The sequence below is a fragment of the Spinacia oleracea genome, chromosome 6, assembly GCF_020520425.1.
Source record: "Spinacia oleracea cultivar Varoflay chromosome 6, BTI_SOV_V1, whole genome shotgun sequence".
In the NCBI taxonomy this organism is placed as follows: domain Eukaryota; kingdom Viridiplantae; phylum Streptophyta; class Magnoliopsida; order Caryophyllales; family Amaranthaceae; genus Spinacia; species Spinacia oleracea.
In genome coordinates, this window is record NC_079492.1 from 31,914,379 (window position 1) to 31,933,441 (window position 19,063).

At 42.2% G+C, this 19,063-nt stretch overlaps 1 protein-coding gene across 1 annotated transcript in view; it reads right to left on the reverse strand.

Moving 5' to 3' along the window:
• Positions 1–2,383: 2,383 nt before the first annotated feature.
• Positions 2,384–19,063, reverse strand: part of LOC130463051 (uncharacterized) — a 37,107-nt gene continuing 20,427 nt past the window's right edge. Inside the window, exon 4 of the mRNA XM_056832070.1 lies at positions 2,384–2,580. Within this exon, the coding sequence (XP_056688048.1) occupies positions 2,384–2,580 (197 nt within the window). The remainder of the gene's footprint in view (positions 2,581–19,063) is intronic.

Below are 19,063 nucleotides of genomic sequence, written 5' to 3' on the forward strand. Positions count from 1 at the left end.
AAAATCAAGGATAAAAAAGAAAGAAAGAAACATCTATGAATCCTTGCATCGAACGAAGTAATAAGACGTGCACACCCACCCAGAAGGTGCTACACTTGTTCGAGCACCTGAACGAGGCGTGATGAAGTAGTCCAATGCAAAAAATAATAATGATATCCCAACACCTGGAGGAATGTTCTAAGACACGCTGTTAGGCCACACAAGCCTACTTCGCACCATAAGTTCAACCATCCCACTGTACAAGTCTAAAAAAAAAAAGAGTAAGGCATATTGCACTAATGCGGGCACGACCAAGAGTATGAGGCAAAGACTACTTATCGCCCAAATTCAAAATGCAAGCCACACGACTTCTACATTAAGGATTAAAGGTAGCAAAATATTACCTACCACGGAAGGGATAGCTCGCACCTACACGAGCGGGACCCCAATGCATCTTTCTCGAAAGAACCTACAAAAATCGTACGCCAAAAGGAAGCATCCCAACATGCATATTTGGGGGCTCCAAGCTACGAAACAACCATAGCAAAATAAAAATCTCGAAGAAAATCTTTGAACAATCAAAAGGGCACGATGTTTTGAAGGAAAGGAAGCATCCCAACATGCATAATTGGGGGCTCCAAGCTACGAAACGACCGTAGCAAAATAAAAAAATATATACGCGATCAAAGTCTTACGCCTCAAGGTATGTTCCTAGGGCCATATAGACTCTCCCAACTATTGCAATAATTGTACGCCTTAAGAGCGACAATTCCTTTAAATAATTGCCCAAAGCGACAAACACCGTAGTCCACCAATCGGCTACGGCTTCTCGAGAAATCATCACGATCACTCAACTCATTGTGATCTCTAATAAAATTCTACGTTCCAAAAATAAAGAAAAACAAAAGAGAAGAGAATACGTAGAATTTCCAAGTGAAATAAACGAACGAACAAGAGGCCAACTGTGTCATCAAAAGACCAGCCCAAACAATATTTTCAACGCCCCACTTGGCCGTGAATTATTTCTAACGCCCAGGCCTGGGCGCCGAAAATGAGCCCAGGCCCAAAAGAAGCCCTGACTTCTATAGGGTCCTGCCGTATCCATTCGACTCGAAAATTGCCGATTTCTTTACTGAAAGTCGCACCTCACGGCTTTGTTAAGAGTAGCACACCACTACAAAGATCGCTCGCACTTACGAGCACGATCCCAAACACGATCAAGGACATTACAAAATGCGTATCCCCAAGGAACCTCTTTGACAAGAAATGACCGTCAAGAACGAGTGCTTGGGGGCTCGAAAGAAAATATATATTTCAAAAGAGAATATGCAAAGTTAAAACAATATTCCCAGACTCACTACAAAAAAACACGACTCATAGTGACGCTTTTTTGGTCGAAAAGTGGCGCTAAAAAGCGTCACAATTTTCTATAATGACGCTTCACAAAAGCGTCATTATATTTTGGGCCACTATATAATGACGCTTTTAGTAGCCACAAAGCTCAAATTTTGTGACGCTCTTTTTAGCCACTCCTTCAATATAAGGACGCTTTTAATGGTTGATTTTTGTCGGGCTACATTTGAGCCAAATCGATTGTGATGCAACAAAGCGTCATAATTTACCTCCCCATATTTCCCAACAAAACAATTATGATGCAAAAAAACGTCACAATTTACCTCCCCAATATTTCCTACCAAAACCCTTTTGATGCAAAAAAGCGTCACAATTTACCTCCCATATTTTTTTAATGCTTGAATTAATAATTATGTTGAAACTAATTAAGAAGAATCAAATATATGAAATTAAATAATATATCTGATCATAATCACACTTACTTTTCTAATCAATTAAAATTACAAGTCGATATATATATAGCTATAAATTAAAATAACTACATAATTTGAAAACACACTTAATTTAATTAAAAAACATCCATGTGCATAGTTGCATTGTCCAATAATCAAAATAGCAATAGTTTATAGATCCGTACATCAAATTTTTGAACTATTAAATCACACTAGAAATAAAAATAACTTCTTAGGATTATCCAACTAACGTAACATTTGTTCTTGTAACATAAAAAAATGATTGTTCCTAAATCCCCTATGATTGAGACCGGAGCTTCAATGTCTTGATCTAATTATTATCTTTTCCACCTGAATCATCGTTAATGTACACATAAGAAAATATTTCATATATATGCAATATAAGAAACATTATAACACTATTTTCTTTGAGGAGATACTTTCATAAAAAAATCAGACATATATAGGAAAAGTATAATATTTCCAAAAGGTTATAATATAATAAGTTAAATAAGTAATAATTCCAGCCTTCAATAACAAGACAAATCTGAGTAGATCAGCATTAGATAGAAGCCAAAGTAAGAACAAAACAATAACAGTCAAGAATAACAGAAGCCTGAAACATTGATTTGGAACACATCAGAGACACTAAGCACACCATAAGCAACAAAGCAGAACCCGCAGAACAGCAGCAGATCAGGGGAAGAACCGGAAGAACAGAAGCAGAATAAAATCCGCAGATCAGAATAAGAAGGCAGAACCATAGCAGAACAGAACAACAAGCAACAAAAGCAGTCTGCAACAGGTATAACAACAAAGAAAACAACAGCAATAACACTTTCCTACAACTGAAAATAATTAAGAAAATAAATTGATTTTTCTTATTCTGAACTCATCACGATATTTATTGATAACAAGGTTAATGGACCTATACATAGTCAAAAGAATGTCACCAGATTCTTCTAAAGATCTCTGAGTTTCATCCTGAATGTCATCTTGAGCATTCTCTAGAGTTTGTTGTTCGACTCGAATTTCTTCGAGGTCTACTTTTCTCCCACTTGTCATTTTGGAAATGTGATCCTTCTCCAAAAAGACACCATCTCGAGCAACAAACACTTTGTTCTCAGATGTATTGTAGAAGTAATACCCCTTTGTTTCCTTTGGATAGCCCACAAGGATACATTTGTCAGATTTTGGATGAAGTTTGTCTGAAATTAATCGTTTGACGTATACTTCACATCCCCAAATCTTAAGAAAAGACACATTTGGAGGCTTTCCAAACCATAATTCGTATGGAGTCTTTTCGACAGCTTTAGACGGAGCTCTATTTATAGTGAGTGCAGCTGTATTTAGTGCATGTCCCCAAAATTCTAATGGAAGTTCGGCCTGACCCATCATTGACCTGACCATGTCTAGCAAGGTTCTGTTCCTCCGTTCCGACACACCGTTCCATTGTGGTGTTCCAGGAGGAGTCAATTCTGATAGAATTCCACATTCTTTCAGATGGTCATCAAATTCATAGCTCAGATATTCACCGCCTCTATCAGACCGCAGTGCCTTAATCTTCTTGCCTAATTGATTCTCTACTTCACTCTGAAATTCCTTGAATTTGTCAAAGGATTCAGACTTATGCTTCATTAGGTAGACGTAACCATACCTACTGAAGTCATTAGTGAAAGTGATAAAGTAGCTGAAACCACCTCTAGCATTTGTACTCATTGGTCCACATACATCTGTATGGATTAAACCCAATAGTTCATTTGCTCTTTCTCCAACTTTAGAGAAAGGTTGCTTTGTCATTTTGCCAAGTAAACATGATTCGCATTTACCATAATCCTCTAAGTCAAATGGTTCTAGAATTCCTTCCCTTTGAAGTCTTTCTAAGCGTTTCAAGTTTATATGGCCTAATCGACAATGCCACAGATAGGTGAGATCTGAATCATCCTTTTTGGCCTTTTTGGTATTTATGTTATATACTTGTTTGTCGTGATCTAATAAATAAAGTCCATTGACTAATCTAGCAGATCCATAAAACATCTCTTTAAAATAAAACGAACAACTATTGTCTTTTATTAAAAAGGAAAATCCCTTAGCATCTAAGCAAGAAACTGAAATGATGTTTTTAGTAAGACTTGGAACATGGAAACATTCTTCCAGTTCCAAAACTAGCCCGGAGGGCAACGACAAATAGTAAGTTCCTACGGCTAATGCAGCAATCCGTGCTCCATTTCCCACTCGTAGGTCGACTTCACCCTTGCTTAACTTTCTACTTCTTCTTAGTCCCTGTGGATTGGAACATAAGTGTGAGCCACAACCTGTATCTAATACCCAAGAAGTTGAATTAGCAAGTATACAGTCTATAACGAAAATACCTGAAGATGGAACGACTGTTCCGTTCTTCTGATCTTCCTTTAGCTTCAAGCAATCTCTCTTCCAATGCCCCTTCTTCTTGCAGTAGAAGCATTCGGATTCAGAAGTGGGTTGACTGACCTTCCTCTTTGCAGATTTGGCGCCAGTTTGCTTAGTTGGGCTGGCCTTGTTGCCACCTTTCTTAGCATTCCTCTTCTTTCCAGATTTCTTGAACTTGCCCCCACGCACCATAAGCACATCCTGCTTATCACTTTTGAGCGTCTTTTCAGCGGTCTTCAGCATACCGTGAAGCTCAGTGAGCGTTTTGTCCAGACTATTCATACTGTAGTTCAGTTTGAACTGATCATACCCGCTATGAAGAGAATGGAGGATGGTGTCTATAGCCATTTCCTGAGAAAATTGCTGATCCAGCCGACTCATATTCTCAATGAGTCCAATCATTTTGAGAACATGTGGACTTACGGGCTCGCCTTTCTTAAGCTTGGTCTCAAGAATTTGCCTATGAGTCTCGAATCTTTCGACTCGAGCCAGATCTTGGAACATGTTCTTCAACTCACTGATGATTGTGAAAGCATCTGAGTTGATGAACGTTTTCTGCAGATCCGCACTCATGGTGGCGAGCATTAGACATTTCACATCCTTGTTGGCATCAATCCAACGATTGAGGGCTGCCTGAGTGACCCCGTCGCCTGCAGCTTCGGGCATCGCCTCATCTAGGACATACTCCTTTTCTTCCTGCATAAGAACTATTTGCAAGTTCCTTTGCCAGTCAAGGAAGTTTTTCCCGTTCAACTTCTCCTTTTCGAGAATTGATCGAATGTTGAATGAATTGTTGTTTGCCATATTAAAAACTACAATTGAAAAGAATAAACAAATAAATAACCATTCACAGTTTCTCTTAATAAACTTAAATTCTAGCATACATGCATAATTCAATGTTTATTAAGCATTTTATTCAAATTATGTGTTCCGGCAGGTGTGAATAAAATGATTCCAAGATCCTAAAATCATTGAAGAACTAAGCACAGTTTGTCGACTTAATCCTAGAACATCTTAGGTAAGCAAAAGCCTTTTGCTAATAGTCTAGAAACTATTCTTGGTTGATAGGTACGTCTAAGAACTTATTAGGTAAACCTATCTCATTTGCCACGACATAAAAGGACTCCTTACTTATATCGTTGAGTTTCACCAAAACTAACATGTACTCACAATTATTTGTGTACCTTGCCCCTTTAGGACCAATAAGTAACACCTCGCTGAGCGAAAACTATTACTAGATTGATGTAAAGGATATCCAAGCAAGTGTATATTTTGGCATGGCACCTTTTAACTCAATTTTTAAGTTTGGAACTTAAGGCTCTTACTATGTTGGTTAGATTTTAAGTGAACTAAAATCCTTAATCATGCTACATAATCAAGCTTTTGATCTCATGCATTTTAAGACATATTTAAAAGCAATAAATAACTTAAAACATGCATAAGATATTTGTGATCTAGTATGGCCCGACTTCATCTTGAAGCTTTGACTTCAAAGTCCGTCTTGAAAATCTCCGTGGGAGGCACCATTTTCTTCAAATAGGATAAGCTATAACTAATTACAACTATTTGATGGTTCGCAGACCATATTTGAATTGAAAAATAACTTTGGTACTTTAGACCAATTACATTCAAATTAATGGTACGCAGACCATATTTTCTATCCTATTTGGGCCATACTAGTCACTTCATAACCTGCAAAACAGTACATATACAATATATACCATTCACCCATTCATTATCATGAATGGCCCACATAGCTGGTTAGTAAAACACATTATGCATCACGTAAACATTTGCAGCAATTAATCAAGGGCACCAATAATCTACCAATTATTCAGTCCTTATTAATTCTAATCAAGTTGTTTTAACCTTAAGGATTTGTAGACCTAATCAAGAGTTTATGACTAAAAAGCGCTCCCACTTAAACCAATAAATTCATATGCTTTACTAATTTTAAACATAAAAATGTATTTCTAGTCTAACCGGAAACATACAAATTTAATTAAAATTTAAAGCTCATATAAATTTATAATTGAATCCAAAAAATTTAATTTAATTTCAGTCGTATTTAAATTAATTCATGATTTTAATTTTAGTAAAATAATTAGAATAAATAACATTTATTATAATTACAATATTCAAAATTAAAATCCAAGAAAATAATTTAAATTATTAATTTTAAAATTAATTAAAATTACGTGAACTGAAATTTTCAAATTAAACATTCAAAACGATCTAATCGTAACGCAAACACCCTACGCATTGCACGCCCATGGGCCGCTCGCACACAGCCATCGCTGGCCATGTGCGCGCAGCCCATGCGCTCGTCGCATAGCTGCTGCATTTCCATTGCAAGCCCTCGCACGCTGCGCGCGCGCCAGCGCTCGTCGCACGCGAGCCATCGCTCGCAGTGCGCGCGAGCCATCGCTCGCTGTGCGCGCGACATCGCTCGCTAGGCGCGCGACATCGCTCGCTGTGCGTGCGAGCCATCGCTCGCTGTGCGCGCGACATCGCTCGCTGGGCGCGCGACATCGCTCGCTAGGCGCGCGACATCACTCGCTGTGCGCGCGAGCAACGCTGGGCGCAGCGCTCGTGGCACGCGAGCTTGCGCTCGCTGCGCGAGCTTGCGCTCGCTGCGCGCGAGGCTGCGCGCTCTTGCGCGAGGCAGCGCGCGTTGTGGCGCAGCTCGCTTGCTGCCCACACGCGACTTCCTTGGCTCGCCCTTCGCCCATGCCCATTCGTCCATTGTTCGTGGCATACGACACAAGGCAGGGCTGCTGCCTTGTGCTCGTGCACTACGCCCTTGCTCATTGCATTCGTGCCGCACGGGCGACGAGCACCCTTGCTCGTCGTCGCATGCCCGCATTATACAACACCCCTTAAGGGTAACACGAAGCGTCCATTGCTTCGTGCGTGCAAGTTTTATGAACGAATCGCATAAAAATTTAAAATTTATATTTAAAATTAATGACAAATTAATAAATAATATTAATTTCATAATTTTAGGGCGAAAAAATCGAAAATTTATTATCCAATTGATTTCCGATTGTTATGGATTCAAGTCTAGGTCATAAAAATTTAAAATTTATCATAAATTTACAATTTTTATGGTGGTTTTTAATCATAGGTTTCTAATTAAATTACAATTAATTATGAAAATCAAATTAATTCTAAATTATTCTAATTTTCAACAAATTAATCATAATTACAAATTAGATTGCATAATTAACAAGACTAGGCATTCAAACTTGTTAAACATATGCAGTAGGTCAATCAAAAATTCAAGATTTATCAACAAGAATCGCAAATATTTAATTTAACATCTTAAATTTACGAAATTTTGCATTCGAAAAACTAAAACCTTCGAAAAGTCATACTATTTTTGTCAAAATTTTAGAATGCCTTTTACATGCGGAATTGACACAAAAATCACTCAATTCGGATGAGTAACGAAGAAACTGCCGAAAAACTGCGTACGTATAATTAAATAAACGCAATTTGCAATTAATTAACAATTACGAAAATTAATCACCCTTTTTAATTCTTGCAAATTTGTAATATTTAACCATGTTCATGCAATTTAGATTATGAAAATAATAAGGGGCTCGTGATACCACTGTTAGGTTATGATACATATGACATTACATAGATCATGCGGAAACAACCATTAACCCAGGACAACATATTATTTACACATAATCATATAGCATAATTTAGATGCATACTCTTTGTTGCGTGCCCTCCCTAGCTGCGCCCGAACCGAACAAGAAAAAGTCTTTAGGACTCCAAGTGTCGTCCCTCCGTAGATAGTCCACAGCACGTCCGGATCCGCCTTAAGATTGACCAACTAGAATCGCCCTTAAGGTACTAGAAAATTTCGGCAATTTGAGCAAGATGTGTGTTTGATTTTTCTCTCAAAAAACTCACTTTGAATACTTTGAAAACTTGTTATAAATTGTGAGCCCTAGCCTCATATTTATAGGGGTATGGAAAGGGAATCGAAATCCTATTCAGATACAAATTAATTAAACCTAGAATCCTACAAGAACTCTAATTTAATTAATTTTATCAAATAGAAATAGGAATTTAATCATTAACCGAACTCTGCATGTTTTAGGAAACGTGCACGAACACAAACACTTGCACACACACGCACGGCTGCCACGATGGGCCCCATGCGTGCGCGCGAGCAGCAGCCCACACAGCGCCCGCGCGCGCTGCGCGCTGCGCGTGTTGTGCGCGCTGTGCGCGCTGTGCAGCCTGCTGGGCCTGGCCTTGCGCTGGGCCTGGCGTGGCTGTTTGTGCGGCGCGCTTGGCTTGCTGGGTGATGGCCTTGCTTCGTGCTGGGCCTCGTCCGGCAGGCCTCGTCCGATGCTTATTCGTACGATGCGCTTCCGATTAAATTTTCCGATTCCGGAATTCATTTCCGATACGAACAATATTTAATATTTCCGATTCCGGAATTAATTTCCGTTTCGAACAAATATTTAATATTTCCGTTTCCGGAATTATTTTCCGATTCCGGTAATATTTCCGATTCTGACAATATTTCCGTTTCCGGCAATATTTCCGATTCTGGCAATATTTCCATTTCCGATAATATTTTCCGATACGTACCATGTTTCCGTTTCCGGTAACATCTACGACTTGGATAATATTTATATTTCCGATACGATCCATATTTCCGTTTCCGGGAATATCATCGTTTCCGGAGTATTCATTTCTTGCCTGTGACGATCTTAGCTCCCACTGAAACCAAGATCCGTCGGTTCCGAATATTCATAGATGGAGTATTTAATGCCATTTAAATACTTGATCCGTTTATGTACTATTTGTGTGACCCTACGGGTTCAGTCAAGAGTAAGCTGTGGATTAATATCATTAATTCCACTTGAACTGAAGCGGCCTCTAGCTAGGCATTCAGCTCACTTGATCTCACTGAATTATTAACTTGTTAATTAATACTGAACCACATTTATTAGACTTAACATAGAATGCATACTTGGACCAAGGGCATTATTTCCTTCAGGCATACGAGTCGACAAGGCTCATCGAAGAAATGCACGAGGGAACTTGTGGAAACCATGCCGGCGGGAAACCACTCGCCATTATTTGCCAAAGATAAGGCTATTACTGGCCAACACTGTTAGAAGACGCCCGGGCATACGTGAAAAAATGCGATAAGTGTCAAAAATTCTCCGCGGTCATCAACTTGCCGACAAATGATTTGATGCCTATTCTAAACCCAAACCCGTTCGCACAATGGGGAATGGACATTGTAGGGCAATCCCCAATGGCGGCGGAGGGACGAAAGTTCCTAATCGTAGCCGTTGACTACTTCACCAAATGGATTGAGGTTGAGCCAGTAGCTAAAATAATGGCAAACCAGGTGAAAAAGTTCATATGGCGAAATACATAACAAGGTTCGGATTACCATAGGCAATAGTCTTCGACCATGGAACACAGTTTGACTGCACACCCATACAATGCTTCTTGGGGATTGTAGGGGGTTTTTTCCCGTTTCCTACAATGGGGGGTTTTGCACGCGGCGGTTCGTTTAGAGAACTGTTGAATTGTTTTTGCACCTCGAAGGAGTCGCCACCAAACTTATTTTAGGTCTCGTTTGGGAAGACCGCACAATGACTCTATTTTTGGATAAGGCCTTGAATCCTTGAAACAGATGGGTGAGATCCGGGCTCGGGAACGAAAATGCTTATTCGGCGAGCTTTAGAAATATTCAAGTACGTTGGCACAAAATTGTTTCGAAAATAAACCCTAAGATTAGACTATGTGGGTTTGCAAATTAGGACAAAATAGAATTTCTTATTGTACGGTGGTCACTTTGCTTTAAAGATTGATTTAAGGAACCTAAGGCCGGTTTGTCCAAAAATATCTTCGTTAAGCGTGGTGTAACCTTTGTATTTTGTTGTATTTAGCATGTTGGTGATGAAAGCGATAAAGCACATAAAGCAACATTACAATACTAAATAAAGTGCGGAATTAGTAAATACAAGACCCCTAGAAAAGGACTAGGGAGTAGGTCCACATTGCCTAGAAATGGACTAGGCAAGTAAAGGTGCGGAATTGAAAGTGCGAAATTGAAATTGCGGTATTGAAATTGCGGTATTGAAAGTGCGATATTGAAAGTGCGATATTGAAGTTGCGATATTGAAATTGCGATATTGAAATTTGTACTTGGGCACATGAGATTCGAACGCCAAGCGGCTCCTTAAAAATAAGTGCGCCCAACACGAATTCAAAGCCAAAAATCTCAACTTGGGAGAGGTTGCTCAACCCAAATGTCCTAGATTTTGCATATTGAACTTAAAATTGAAAGCTTGAATATTGAAAGGTTTGAACTTGAAAAGATTGAAACTTTGAACTTAAAATGTTTGAAATTTAAAAACTTGAACTTGTATGTTGAAATTTGAAGACTTGAACTTGTATATTGAAAAATGGAGTTTTGAATCTCAAAAGATTAAACTTAAATTCTAAAAGGTGTCATCTTTGATTACTCCATGTTTGAAGGTGATTCTAATTCAAAGAGAGGAATGCACGCAACTTTGAACATCTTTGAATCTTGAAAGTTTGTATTTTGTATTTTGAAAAAGTTTGTATTTTTGAAAAAGCATGTATGATTGTTGCAAGTGGTGATTTTTATGACAAAAAAGACACCAACTTGCTAATCATTTGAAATCAAAATAGCATGATTAATTGAAATGGGATTCGGATTTACCTAGTTAAGCTTAGGCTCGAGCTCCCAATTGCTCTTGAATTTAGGACTTTTTGTATGTGTTTTGAAGAGTTTTGAAGTTTGTATTGTGAGGAGTAATGTCGAAATTACGACGTTATGTGTGGTGTGCTCCCCCTTTTTCGAAGGAAATGAGGGGTATTTATAGGAGGGAAATGGTGCAAAACGCCAGCACACTCCAGCGCCTGGCGCCAGGCCAGCGCTGGGCGCTGCTGACGTGGGGCCGAATGCCACCAAAAAGGACGGAAAGATGCCGTCCTTTATTTGTCTTGTATGGGTGTACCTTCGTACGAATAGTACGATGTTTGGCACGTAGTGTTTGCTTGGAGGTTAAGGCTTGAATTTGCGTCTAAAAACAAACCTTTCTCGGGTTTTTGAATTCTGGTTTTACGGGACGGGGCCCGGCATGCTCGGTTTTGTGGGTCGGCGCCCGAATTTGACTTGCCTTATATGATTTTGAGTGGAAAAGGCCTAGTAAGACCAATGGGATGGTCCACTAGTTGAGATTGAACTTGGATTTTGAAATTGGATTTTGTAAGTCGTATTTTGTACCGAGTTCCGGGAGGGGAACGGCCTCGGGGATTGGATTTTGGACCTTGGATTTTGGAGGTATTCTTAGCAATTGGGATTTCTGCCTGGAGTTACTCCAATCGCCTAACAAGGATAATGGTTTCGTCATCATCCCAAAGGGGAGACACAAATTAGGTGTCTACAGAAGCCCCCACTTTGACTGAGCGTTCGGTTAGGAAAGAGCAAGTCAAAGTATTTCGAAAGGGACGGAGAATGGTCAAGATGTTCTGCAATCGAGACCACTCTTTGTACGCCGGTACCTGCACAAAACAGGCGTTAGAAAAAGGATAGAGTCTACCTCGGTGCGGTTGGTGATGACTCCGATTTGTACTTGCACTTTTCCGCCTTCAGTTCAGGATGGAGCTTGGCATCGAAAATTTGAATTTTTGAATCTTGAATTTTGAACTTTGACACCCGGAGTTAATCCGTTGGGATGTTCTTTGCTGGGGATAAGAGCTTTTTACTGGCCCTTAAAATTTTGAACTTTGACTGACTTTCCCGGAGCTTGGGTCCGTTGGGAGTTGGGCGCCTGAGTCGTTGTATTTTTTGGACTTTGTATTCTTGAAATATTCATCTGTTTGTACTTGGAGATATAGGTGTATACCCGTATTGTCGATGGATGGTTCGATGCGACGTTTGATGCTTGGTGCGGAAGACTGTAGCAGCAAAGGGCGTGCAATCAGAACGGGAGACCGCGCGCGGCAGACCTGCGCATGCAGCAGGTCAGCGCTGGTGCGGTGCTTGGCACTGGGCTGCACTATATAAGTGCCCCCTTGCCGTGCCATTTTGAGGCACATTCACTTGACATTTTTCCTTCTTTTCTCTCAAAGGTCGACTAGCTTCTCCCCTTGGTCTTGTTCTTGCCTTGTCCATGTAAGTTTTTCATGTTTTTTGCTTATGAAATAACTCTAGGATTGCATGTAGTTTGATCTTCTCGTACTTTGAAATGATGCTTGTATGCTTTAGTTTCTTGAATCTTGTAGAAAACTGTTTGATAGCCACTTGAACTTGAACTGTTGGAACTTGTACTTTTGAATTTTTGAACTTGTATCTCCTTTGGCACGGATAGCCTAGGCGTTGACGTAGAGCTTGAATACCTGCTTCGGCGTGGATAGCCTAGGCGTTGGCGTAGAAATTTGAATACCTGCTTCGGCGTGGGTAGCCTAAGCGTTGGTGTAGAACTTGTATCTTGAATTAGAGGTCCACTTGGTTTTTTTTTTTTTGAATTGAATTCTTTTTTGACTTTGTTTGGGCTAGTATAGGATAGCCCCCAGTTTAGAATTTTGACACTTTGTATGCTGCTCGATTTAGTATGCCTCGTCACACTCGAAGAAAGCTCGCTGAGTCGTATGTGGTTCGAGCTACCGAGGAAGATGCTTCGGATGATGAAGCGGCTGCAATAAATGCACCAGGTGGGGGTATGGTTCCCCGAGATGCGCCTGCTATCCCTGGTGCTGGTTGGACCCCTTCCGACCTGGTGTTTCGGCCGGATTTGCACTTGTCTCAGCGGCCTCGCGCTGGTATGGTGAGTCTTGTACTGTGTTTCGAATTAGTACTTTGTATTTGTATAGGTTTTGAGCTAACTCGTTCACCTGTAGGCCGACGGAAAGCCGTTTCGTACTTACTGGTCCTTGGTGGAGGTTCAGAGGGCCTTTAAGGCTCTCCGTGCTGATGAGGAGGCTATGGGGATTTGGTCGCAGATGGGCCTAGCCGATTTCTGGCGCACCATGGGAGGTTCCTCGAGGAGAACGGGGATTTAAAACCGTTTGTGGGCTTTGTTGGAGCTGTGGTGGGATACCACCAACACCTTCCACATGGCATGGGGGGATATTACTATTACCCCTCTTCAGTTTTCTATGATTACATGTCTTCCTTTTTCTGAAAGAAATGTGACCTTCGATTCTGAGCTGACGTGGCGCTCGGCCGCTGCCAGGGACTTGCTCGGCCCTGTTGTTGACTTGTCAGAGGACGACTCTCACGCTTCTGTGACGGTGCTTGTAAATGCTATATGTGGTGAGGGTGTGTCCACAGAGCAGAGGGTTAGGCTCTTCCTCTTTGTTTTGGTTAGCAGAGTGATTGCCCCGAGTAGGAACAGTCGGGTGCATATTAGTTTCTTGTCCGCTCTGAGGGACTTGAGAGCTATTCCGAGTTATAACTGGGGTGGTTTGGCCAATAGCCACCTCTTGTATGAAATGGGGCGGGCCTCCCGGACTGCACTGGGGAGTGACCCGAGCATGGCTGCTCTGTGGAGCGTGCTGGAGGTATTCGAGACTCCTTGTACTTTGTACTTTGTATTTGTACGCTTGTATCTTGAACTTGACTGATGTTTTGTTTGTTCCTTGAAAGATTTGGATCAATGAGCACTTTCCGACTTTGGCGCTGGAGCGTACTAGAGACGCGGCTTACCCGTATGCTGCCTCTTGGATAGGAGCGGTGCGCGTTGGTGCGTCCCTGGCGGCTTCTCGCAGAGCTTGGAGAGTTTTGCCTGCTGATAGGGTAATCTTTTGTACTGTTTTTCTTTCTTGTATTTGTATTTGAAATGTTGCCTGAGTTGTCTGCTTTGTAGGTGGTATGGTGTCCTTTTGCCAATGTAGTTGTACCTGCCTCAGCTGCTCGTGCCCATTTCCTGTCTGGGCGGCGTGTTTTGCTTCCAGGGCTGTACCGCCATATGTGGTATCTAGGGGAGCGAGTGTCCCTTCATCACAGTTCAGGGGATAGACTTGTCCACAAGGATCCGCCGGAGTCCATGCTGGCGTTGGATGAAGAGTTGGCCCGGCTCTATGCGGAGGCTAGGGGCGAGGCTGTTTGCCGCTCTTGGAGGGAGTTTGTACACAGGAAGGGGAGCTATGACGACTTCCTGAGGAGGCTGGCTCCACCAGTACGCTTCGTACTGCCGGTGAGCTTTTGAACCTTGTATTCTTGTATTCTTGTATTCTTGCATTCTTGTATTCTTCAGTTGATTGCATGATTGTATGATTGTATGATTGTATGTAAATGGAGGAGGTTGATCCTGAGGACATTCCTCATGCTGATAGGATCCTCCGCTATGAGAACTCGGACGGGGAGGAGGTGGTGGAGACCATTCCGTGGGCTTCTCCTCTGCACCGGAAATCATATGATGCTGTACCCGAGCATTACGCCCCTGTAAGTACTGTTGCATTTTTGAAACTGTTTGTGACTTGTATTTGGAAATTGATCTTGAATTTTGTATGCAGGCGCCTCGGGCGAGAGTGCGTTGCTGGATGCTCTTGCTTGATTCTTGGAAGAGGCATTGCGCCAAGCTGACCCGGAAGCTTTCTGGCCGGAACAGAGAGGTACCTCACTTGATTTTGAAACTTGTATACTGGAAATTCCAACTGGGAAATTGATTCTTGAAATTGTATCTTGTATAGGAGCGGCGTCGAGACTGTAGAGACTCTGTTGACAGGGAGCCTCATGCGGAGACGTCCTCGAGACAGGAGGGACCGAGCTTGGAGCTGGGACAGGGGTCTGGTGCTGGTGCTCATCAGAGGCATTTTGATGCTGAGTGGGGAGCTTCCCCCTTCGTACATGTTGACCCCACCAGGCATTCATTCGGAAGTGCTAGCGGTTCACGCCCCTTTGTTCCTCCTTCCGGCTACTACTTCGGAGGAAGTGGTCCTCAGCCTTGGGGTGCCGGTTCATGGGCTTGCTACGCGGGGATGGATAGGATGCGCCAGGCTCAGATGTATGGGTCGTATCCGTATATGCCGATACCGCCGCCGTATCAGTATTCCTCCCCTCAGCAGGGAGTTCATCCCTCCACTGGCACTCTTCGTATCTCAGAGCAAGATCCTAGTACCCCTGCGACGGAGATGGATCAGGAGCTGGAGCGCCTTAGGAGGCGTAATAGGGACAAGGCACCTGTGGTTGACGTCACTGCTGATGATGACTCAGACTTACCCTGCATGGTAGCGAGTTCCAGCTTGCCTGGATTGATTTTGTATAGGCTAGATTGTATTGTATTTGTATGGATTGAAACTTGAATTTTTGTGGTTTCTATGGCTTGATTTGGTTTGTAAAATTTGAAGATTAGCTTTTGTATGTTTGAATGCTTGAAATTGTATGTGTAGTGTGTGCCTTGAAATTTTGTAGCTATATGCATGCATGACAATTTTGCGAAAATTTTTGAAAAAATTTACCCTTTTTTTTCGGGTGTATATACCCACTATAAGCCCCCACTTTGACTGAGGCTTTTTGGTTAGGAAAAGCGCAAGTCAAAGTATATTAATCTCTTGCTTATGCATATGCAGACTCGACTTAGGACGCCGATCTAGGACTAGAATGCTTGAATTTTGAAAAATCGACCCGAAATCGATCTGCCCGAAGCGTTGATCCGGACTGCTTGAAATTGCGCGGCTTGCGGCATTGGAATCTTGAATAATGGAGGTTGTACTCTGCTGTCCGAAACACTAAAGAGTGTGTACTCGGAGTCATAAGAGAGGACAGTGGCCTCGTCCTTAGATGCAGGCCCCTGCGCCTGGCGCAGGCTTGGCGCCTGGCGCCTGTGAGCTGTCGTGCAAGCCAATTCTTGTATAAATAGGGAGCTTGTTGGATCATTTCTTGCATCAATCCTTCTCTGCTATCACTGCATACTGCTTCCTCTCGAAAAGAAAATATGGCTGTGTCTTTTGAAAGTGCCTTGAACTCGTGGCTTGGTTCGCTAGGCAAGTTGGAGAAAAGGGAGCTTGATGGCATGCATCTTGGGGTGCCCGTCTCTTTCCGGTTTGTAAAATTGGATTTCCACTTCATTCTTGCTGCTCTGGAGGGTTGGGAACCGAATCATCATGTCTTTCGCTTTGGAAATAATGAGGTATGTCCCCTCCCTGAGGAATTTAGTGCCATATTGGGGTGGCCCTTGATGCTGGAGCCATGCATGCCTAGTGCTGAAGAACACTTTTTCTTGAATTTTGAAAGGTATTTGGGCCTGAAGCCCCAACTTTTGAGTGCTGTTGTATATGGAAGAGGGGTGGATTTGTCCCTCTTTGTCACCTACTTTGTTGGGCTTGATGTTCCCAAAGTTTTCCGCTTGAGAGCCTTGAGTTTTTGTATATTTGCTCGCTTTCTCTTTTCGAAGCAGGGGTTTGGCAATGGTGATGCCTCCCTAATTGAGATTGTAGAGCAGTTTGCTAATGGTCGGGACCCAATGCCGCTCGTGATTTGCGAAACATTGATGGGCCCTGACATGCTGAAGTCGGACCCTTCTTCATTGCCGTCGGGAAGTCCGGTATTACTCCAAGTAAGGATTTGGAGCGTTCTTTGTATTGTTGAACTTGTACTTGTACTTGAATTTTGAATGTTGAATATTGAAATGTGCTTCTTGTATACTCCCCAAGGTTTGGCTTATGGAGAGGCTCATGTTGGTGGCACCACCGGAGAACATGGCGAGCTATAATAGAAAAGGATTCACCGTGCGGCCCATGGTGTATGGTCGGCTTCCATTGGATGAGTGGAGATGCGCACTCTCTGGGATTGAATCTTGTATAAGGTGGGTAGTTCCTTGGTGGGGAATTGCTGCTATGAAACATGCCCTTGGTTCTGCTGTTTTGAGGGTGCCAAGCCTCACAATGCTAGTCTTCTACTCGCCTGCTCGAGTGATGAGACAATATGGCTTGAAATTGGAGATCCTAGAATGTACTGAAGAGAACCCGAAACCTGTTGCGCTGAATGCAAATCGACTTGAAGTTTGGAGGCGGTATTGGATCGCCAAACCATTCTGGAGTATCCAGTTCCCACCTGAACCAGTTGCTCTGTCTGCAGGGTACATTGTATGGATGAGAGGCCTAGGTTAGAGGGACATTTCTCTCTCCGGACCAGCTAGAGTCCGAGGTTCTAGAGCTAGACGTCCTGCATCAACTGACAATGAGGAAGGTGACGGGAGTGTGGCCCATCCGGTGCTTGCCCGTTCGGAATCCAAAGGAGGTTCGTCGTCCTCCCGTCTTGGAAGGCTTGCAAGTTCCTTCTCCCGCCGCTTGGGCAAGGGGAAGGTTGATGATTGATTGCGGGAGGAGCCAGGGGATAGTACTCAAGGTGCCAAGACTCAAGAGCATAGTCGCCCGACCCTAGATCTTTGTAAGCCAAATGTGTTTAAAATTGTATTTGAAGGAATTGTGTTTAGAATGTGTTTGGAAAATGTGTTTAGAACATGTGTTTAGGAAGTGAAAAGGCTTTTGAACTTTGCTTCACTTGATCCTGACTTTGTATTTGAATTAGCTTTGAAGGCCTTAGGGCCAAATAAAGAGATATTGTGTTAAATTCCGCTTGAACATGCTTTGCTTTGAATTGGCACATTTGGAATAAAGCCAACAACAATTTGAGTTTTGAAATTTGATTTGATTTTTAGGATGCCCTTAATTGAGGAAATTTTGAATTTTTTTGCATTAAAGTGGCCGGGCCTCGAAATGAGGTTGCCTACGTGTCCCGTTAGGGTATCAGGCCGGGCGTAGTTCTGACTACCTTACAAGACCTGAATTTGGATTCTTGAATTTGAACATGGAACTTAGACATAGAACTTCTTGAGTTGATCGAGGTTGGTAATAGATCTGAATTCTGTTCCGTCGATGTCTGTTAGTTCGACTGCTCCCCCGGAGAGGATCTTCTTGACAATGTATGGGCCTGCCCAGTTGGGTTTGAATTTTCCCCTTGGGTCCATGATGCTTTTGCAAAGGGCTTTTAGGACAAGCTCGCCTTCCTTGATGTTTCGGGTTCTGACCCTTTTGTTGAAATGTCTGGCCACTCGGCGCTGATAGACTTGTACATGGTGAGCGGCTTGAAGCAGTCGCTCATCGAGCATGACTAGCTCGTCATATCTTGTTTGTACCCATGCATCTTCTAGGATTTTGCTTTCTAGGACTATCCTTAGAGAAGGTATTGAAGGAAATAATGCCCCTGGTCCAAGTATGCATTCTATGTTAAGTCTAATAAATGCGGTTCAGTATTAATTAACAAGTTAATAATTCAGTGAGATCAAGTGAGCTGAATGCCTAGCTAGAGGCCGCTTCAGTTCAAGTGGAATTAATGATATTAATCCACAGCTTACTCTTGACTGAACCCGTAGGGTCACACAAATAGTACGTAAACGGATCAAGTATTTAATGGCATTAAATACTCCATCTATGAATATTCGGAACCGACGGATCTTGGTTTCAGTGGGAGCTAAGATCGTCACAGGCAAGAATGAATACTCCGGAAACGATGATATTGCCGGAAACGGAAATATGGATCGTATCGGAAATATGAATATTATCCAAGTTGTAGATGTTGCCGGAAACGGAAACATGGTACGTATCGGAAAATATTGTTGGAAATGGAAATATTACCAGAATCGGAAATATTGCCGGAAACGGAAATATTGTCAGAATCGGAAATATTACCGGAATCGGAAAATAATTCCGGAAACGGAAATATTAAATATTTGTTCGAAACGGAAATTAATTCCGGAATCGGAAATATTGAATATTGTTCGTATCGGAAATAGATTCCGGAAATGGAATTTTAATCGGAAGCGTATCGTACGAATTAGCATCGGACG